The sequence below is a fragment of the Ostrea edulis genome, chromosome 1 (genome assembly GCF_947568905.1).
Source record: "Ostrea edulis chromosome 1, xbOstEdul1.1, whole genome shotgun sequence".
NCBI lineage: Eukaryota > Metazoa > Mollusca > Bivalvia > Ostreida > Ostreidae > Ostrea > Ostrea edulis.
Genome location: NC_079164.1, coordinates 67,273,250 through 67,280,541, shown reverse-complemented (window position 1 = coordinate 67,280,541; position 7,292 = coordinate 67,273,250). Strand labels below are relative to the sequence as shown.

The 7,292-nt window shown below is 33.8% G+C and overlaps 1 protein-coding gene across 1 annotated transcript; it reads right to left on the bottom strand.

The window, feature by feature from the left end:
• Window positions 1-30: 30 nt before the first annotated feature.
• LOC125646504 (peptidyl-prolyl cis-trans isomerase H-like) lies at window positions 31-7,208 on the bottom strand. The gene is made up of 7 exons (XM_048872840.2): window positions 7,097-7,208; window positions 6,879-6,943; window positions 5,877-5,945; window positions 4,949-4,991; window positions 4,026-4,121; window positions 3,367-3,454; window positions 31-733 (listed from the first exon to the last, which is right to left on the bottom strand). The coding sequence occupies exons 1-7, from the start codon at window positions 7,157-7,159 to the stop codon at window positions 624-626; spliced, it is 534 nt and encodes a 177-aa protein (XP_048728797.1). The 5' UTR covers window positions 7,160-7,208; the 3' UTR covers window positions 31-623.
• Window positions 7,209-7,292: the final 84 nt, after the last annotated feature.

Here is a 7,292-nt window from a genome sequence, read left to right as displayed (position 1 = left end):
TATCAAAATATGCAAATTCTAAACCAAACCTGGTAATATATCCAGATTTATTTTTTGTAGAAAAAAAATAAGATGCAAATGAATTCTCCCCTGAAATGTCTCGAAAAATTCGGTATTGAGATGTGTTGTTTTATGTCCATAATTACAGTGTATTTATTGCCACCTATCAAAAGTAAATGCAGATTTTCAAGATTATCTCCCTTACTTTGCAATGTCAATAATGGACAAACTTGTTGAGACCTTTTATAAAATAAACTGACAGCTCATACTCCCTGTTTACTCAAATGAGTTTATATGTAAATTTTTGTAATAACTGGTTCTGAGTCTGTCCTTGATAAAAATCATTGAACACATTGTGGTACCACACATGATCTAGCAGTCTTGTTAATTCTGTGTAATGCATGGGTCTTCTATACAGCACACAATTTGATGCCAAGTAATCTTTTCAAGAGGACCAAACGTTGAAACAGGTGAGGTCCAATCATAGTCATGTCAAATTATTCACCATCTTTAGTAACACTGGTCTACAGTTTTCGATTTCTTTCATGCCTTTTCTTCCCATTATTCCTGTCGAAGTAGCCACTGACAACTGTTGATAATTTTCACAGCATTGCTCCTCGGTATCACATTTCCCCACACTGCGTGATGACAACTGCAATCTTTGGTTTGTTGTTGGGTCCTGTTGGAACGTTCTCAATTTTTCTCAAAACTAAAAGTCCATCAATAACTTTTCCTGAAAGAAAGAAGAATTTATTAATCAAAGGCATGCATATAACTATTGCATGGACGAATGTGTTGCAAGAATTTGGACTTCATTTTCTGCGCCTATTTATATGAAGTTTTGCATGTATATTTATGTTTTGAGAAATGCAATATCCATACTTTTTCTTTACTGTAGATTCCTAGATATGTGACAGTGAGGGATTCATTATCGCACAATTTCACAAGAAACATCACTTATTATTTTTATATAATTGCTGAAATTCATGTCAAAATGTCCTGATCAACAGTCTTAATTGCTAATTCATATTCTCAAGATTTGAGGTCCAAGCCATTTCACAATACATGTATTGAGTATTTGCGACTCTGAGTGAAAATTGTAAAATACATTTTTATTTTGTTTTATACAACTGGACTTTTTCAAGGAACAAGTGTCGTCATTAATCATGGTATAATGGCCCTCACTTTAGGAACACACATGCTATTTCTTACAGTTATAAAGTTGCACTGTGTGACTACCGAGTAATCCCTATATACATCGCAGACAATAGATCATTGTTAGCCAAGAGTTTCCATCCTTTACTGAGAGCTAACGCAGGAATTGATTTTATCTGCAAGGCTTGCTCTATCACCCGATAAAACAACACAGAAAACATTTTATTGTTTAAATTAAACCCAATGATATTTACTCGACTGTGAGCTCACACGACATTGAACACGACATTGAAACTTGGTCAATATCTGATGTGATTCTCGGCTTAGGTGTTGCCTTGTAAAAGTCCAAAGTTAATGCAAAGCAGTTTTAGGCAGGGTTCAAAATTAGTTTTTATTATAATCAAATTTTAGCTAGCCATAAAAATCTAGTAGCAAATTTGAAAAATTCTTTTACAATTTTCAAGAATTACTTTAAAAAGTAAGTTATGACATTGTCTTTTACATGTACAGTATTTGAATTCAAGAACATCTAATATAGGTATTTTCCCCCATTTCCGTTTTTCTGAAGCAGTGATTCTCTTAAAGGTCTGTGTGTTCAACTTTTTATCAATGTTTGTCTCTGCCAATAGTGTTTTGTGACAATTGACAGAGTTCCTTCCCCTCATTATTCAATTTCTGTTATCATTTTACTGTCTACATGGCAAGCTGCTGACAGAGTTCCTTCCCCTCATTATTTAATCTCTAATCATTTTACTGTTTACATGACAAGTTGCTACTGACTTCACTAAGCACACTTCGGCTGATTATAACATAAGTTGTGATTGCCCAAACTATTTAGGATTTTATTATTTTGACATACATATAAACTTGGAGATTTTAAAACTCCTGTATCCTAAAGATTCAGAAAACGGACAAGTACACCATGCTTGGTCAACACCTGAACCTAATTCAGCATAAGTATATATCCTTAGAATTTTCCTCTGCATTAAAATGATAGCAGCTGGAGAATTTAAATTTTTCCCATATCCTTTGGACAAACTTTAATTGTTACATGTCTCCAAATGTTTTATATTCAATACATAACTAATTATAAAGCACTGTTCAATCTAAATCAAGTTAAATTTTTAGGATGCTGCTATAATCTTGATGTACACAGAATACTTTGGTTCAATTTTCAGCAAAGAAATGTGCTACAGACATACATGTACATCACTTACTACATGTATGTCATAACAGATTTAAAGTCTGCCAACTTTGCATTCAAATGCATTTTTATGTTATTTTGTTTAAGATTTAAATTTTTTTTTTTTTAAAAATGGAAAAGCTCAGAATGTGCATCATAAAAAATTCAAATATTTATTGAGAAAGTTTTCAATAGTATATATTGAAACAGTGTTACACTGATGCTCAAGCCAATGTTTTGTCGCATTTAGCAAGTATTTGCACTTAATTTTGAACCCTGTTAGGTTTTGATCCACCTATAACATAAGGCTTAAGAAGTGATGACAGATATTCATTAATAAGTTTCCTTTCCACTTACAGATACTGTATACTTCCATATTAAAACTGAATGTGCTTCTGTCATTTTAGAAAAGAATTTCAAAATGTTTCAGAGTTGTTCTGGCAGAGTGGTTCTTGAGAAAATGTTTGAACTTCCCACCATATTTAAAATATATACATTGTATGTATCTCCTCTTGAAAGGGAGCATGGTCCATCATTTGAATAAACTTGAATCTCTTACATGCAAGGCTACTTTGTCTCAAATTATGTGGAAATTGATCATGTGATTCAGGAGAATTAAGCCAAGAAGGTGAAAAGTTATGAAGTGATGGACAGACTTTGATCAAGAAAGTTCACTTATGAAGGAATAACACACCAGAGAAATCTGATATGGATGGAAAATGGAAGATTTGAAATTGAAAAAGTTTCAAATTTACCTTATTTAGTTAAAAATGCATATTTAGTGGAAGATAATCTGAAATAGATTCAAACCTCTGCTAGACTTGAATGCATGCACTACAGAATCAGCAGCTGACACATAAACCTAATGAGCTACACAATTAGATTTAAAAGGAATATACAAGCAATGCTAATACATGTATTTATATTTTCATTTAAGTTTCAAAAAGGAAGTCGGCCTTTATGATGATATGTTATTCCTCCTTAAGCTCAGGGGAGCTAAAATTTATATACAACAGGACAAATCATACCAAACACAACATGCTTGTTGTCCAGAAAGTCGCATGGTGCACAAGTAATGAAGAACTGACAGCCGTTTGTGTCTCTGCCACTGTTTGCCTAGGAGGGAGACAAGTTTTACATTAAACATAAAATAATTAGAATATTTTGAATTTTAATATCACAGATTGTTTTTGACATTTTCGTTGATAATGTAGAAATAGCTGCATTGCAGTCCTCCCCAACATTTAGCAAACTTACATTTTCAGAAGAGGACTACCAGTATATATACATGTATCTAATGGTGCAGCTACAGGAGCAATTCGCTCCCTTTAGTGTTTTCATTGCATTCTAAATTATTAAATATATCAATAGGAAGTCAAAAGATGTTTAAGATTTAAATTAATTTTTAATAGATTATAAATTTTGGTTTATTGATTGTCTACTTTTGATTTCAAGACAATGTGTACATTTGCATCACATCAACGAATGTAAATGTTAGTGAAAATAATCAAATTGTTTCGCACCACCCTTTAAATCTTGCTGAATTTTAGCCCTCCTCTGAAAATGGCAGTCTGATAAAATCAGGTAGAGCACCAATATTGCAGCTAATGTAAGATTTCGTCACTGTAATAAAAGGTAACTGAAGCCCCTAGATAACACAATGTTAAAATAAGAATGTGGTTCAAACCATAGAGAGCATTCCAGGGCCTGTGTGTTTAAGTTTAAAATTTTCATCAGCAAATGGTCCTCCTCCATAAATACTGCAGACACCTGTACCATCACCCTGTAATCAGAACAGTCTGATGATAAGGATTTCACAAACTCATTAATGGATAAATAAAACTCGTACATAAATTATCATGTTTTCCATCATTGTTAATCGGCTCACATAACCAACACACTAGACAGTGATTTCTTATTTTTGATTTAAAATAAAAATGAAAATATGAGATTAACATATCAAAAATACTGCCTAAAAGAAATGAAAATCCACATGGCATGCCATGCTAATTTCCATAGTCCCCTCCCACTGATGTCATGACAAGTTGCTGACTTGTATGCAAGAGAAATTTACATGCTAATGTTGTATGGGGAAACTAACACTTTGGAGGTTCAAAGGGTTATCACGGAAAAAGCAGTTGGCAATATAAATATTTGGGTGTAAATTATATTAGTGGTCAATCAATATGAATTATACAAGACAAGATGATTTGCTTATGAAAATTGTTATGGTTGTCCAACGTTGACAGGTGAAATACATGTATAGTGCACATTAATCCGAAATTCCCGACTTATACCCCCCTCCCCTTTATATTGTGACGTGTGCACATATCACAATATAAAAGCAGGGGTAAAAGTCCGAGTAATCTCGGATTAAATGAACATATGATATCCCATAATTTTACTAAAAGATTTTTAAATAGTGTGTACTACACATAAAACATTCTTGCATGTGCACTACACAAGACATTTTTAAAAAGTATCACGGTAATGTAAAAATGAACCAGGAAAATCTTGCAAATTATCTTAATACTTGTACAATGTACTCTATGACAGACATAACCTTTGAAGGTGATGCAGAGACTCACCTAGAAGACTGAAATGACTTACCTTCATGAAATCTCCACCTTGTACCATGAAATCTTTTATCACCCTGAAAATATTTAAATGCAAACTGATTAAGGACCTCTAACATCTTTACTACAACTAAGCCCTACATACCGTATTCATGCACACCTATCTGCCTATCTAAAAAGAACACTACCTTAGTGTACTGACACAGGATGTAATTCTGCCCTCCTTTTGATGTTTTATGATAATTATAATTTGATTTGGGGTTTGTATGTGTGTGAAATATACTATAAGGGCTGCCTTATTAGAATTTACATTTGAGAAGAAAGTAAGCTTGAAAATTAAGAAGTATGAGCACTGATAGTAAAAGACTGCCCCCCCCCCCCCCCCCACTCCCACTAATTAGGAATGAAATTTAAATAGGCAGTTCTTGTAGTATGTTTCACACACATACACACCCCTCATCAAATTATAATTTTGAAAATTTAGCTAAACTTTTATGCTTGTCAAGAAATTTTTAGGTTTTCTACCAGCTAGTAATTCGAAGTTTACAAAGGAGTCTGTGCTGAGTCAGTATCTGCCCATTGCATTGTAATGTCAAATATTTTGACTGCAACAGACAAAAATCACAAATGCTGTATATTTCAATTCTTGCCAATTAATGTTCCATGGTCTTAAAGTAGAAAGCTCAGAATGAGACATGTTTGTGAAACACCTGACAGGGCCAAGTTCATATTTGGCAAATCTGACATTTCACCTTGAACTTGTAGCATCAAGTATGAAGTTTTCAAATTTTATAGTGATAAAGTTATAACCAAGTCTAAAATTGATGACACACATACAGACTCACCAAAAGCAATGCCCAATCTTTTATCTCAGAGGAATAGAAATAGAATAGAAACTTGCTCAATTTTCAATTGAAATATAAATGTACTTGGTCTTGCTATTCAGAAAACTGTTGAAGTACCTATGGAATGTGCAAGCTTTGAATCCCATGGGCACTCCATCCTTTCTGTACTCTCCAGTGCAAAACCGTCTGCAAATTTGAAAGAAAAAACGTCAACATTTAAAGTAGTTCTCACTGTTTAAGGAGGTACATGTATAACAGTGTTATGCCATGAACAAATTTAAGATAATATGGAATGGAAGAAATTACATGTAATATCTTGGTAGAAACTTGACAAAGTTAGCCAGACAGGTAATGAATTTTATCCAATGTCGCAGCTAACCAAACAGGTATAGCGGGCAGCCGGGTTTGATCACCGGTGGCCAGATAGCTCATTTGCTAGAACACCTGACTAGAAGTTCAAGGGTTGGGTTCGAATACCGGTCTGGTTACTTACATTTTCTCTCTTCCTGTTACATTTGGTGCCATGCTCAGGTTCGAATCCTGGTCACAGCACCAAATGTAACAGGAAGGGAGAAAATGTAATGCACCAGACTGGGATTCAAACCTGGGCCCCCTGAATTTTCTCTAGTCAGGTGCTCTACCAACTGAGCTACCTAGCCACCAGCAAATCGAACCCGGCTGACCACTACAAAGGTAATGAATTCTATTTACAGAAGTGGACAGGCATAGTCTACATAAGTGGATGTAAGATATGCCTGTCCACTTGTGATTGATTTATAATTCCTTTTAGAGATTTTAATTGATACATTTTTGCATTTATTCATGCTCATACTAGTGTATTATTCCTAATGTACAGCTCTTTGACAGAGTACCATATTCTTTTATTATTATCATTTTTGTTAATTAACGAGAATGAGGCTAGCTGCAGAACTGTAGCTCTCTGGGGAAGAAAGTTATTTGTGTACAAAAATGCACTGTAAATCAAGGGGTGGATCTATAGCTTTCTGGTATATATCTCAACAGATATATATATATAACATAACTTGTTTTGATCTCAATTGTAACTACAGTTCAACTTTTCTGCAATTAGTATGAGGCAAGTTTGCAAAAGGTAATTACCTGAAATTTTCTGCTGTTTTGGGAACCACATCAGCGAACAATTCAAACTTTATCCTTCCGATATCCTGAAAGAATGAGAAAGAACACACTTTTGAAAATCTTACTTTAAAGGAAATTCGAGCTACTTTTATTTTTCTCCCCTTTACTTCAGAAAAGAGGTTTTAATGTTTCTGTCTTTGAAAAATATCAAAAACAGTTAATGAGATGAAGATACATACAGTGTTGCCAATCGAAACGTCAAAGAAAACAACGGGATTATTGGGATTTGTTACTTTTTCCATGATATTCCAACGTTTGGAGGCTTATTTGGGCTAACTCGTACTACAAATTATTCGATATTTTGATTCGGTCCTTTTTTTCTGAATGCAGTTTATTTTTATAACAGTTCACTAAACGGTTGAGTGGTAATAAGTT

Coding starts and splice junctions, on each gene's coding strand:
- LOC125646504 (XM_048872840.2), bottom strand. CDS start 7,159: ATGGAAAAAGTAACAAATCCCAATAATCCCGTTGTTTTCTTTGACGTT. Junction 3,455..4,025: donor GCCCTGGAATGCTCTCTATG/GTTTGAACCACA, acceptor TCTCCCTCCTAG/GCAAACAGTGGCAGAGACAC. Junction 734..3,366: donor CAACAAGCATGTTGTGTTTG/GTATGATTTGTC, acceptor TCTTTCTTTCAG/GAAAAGTTATTGATGGACTT.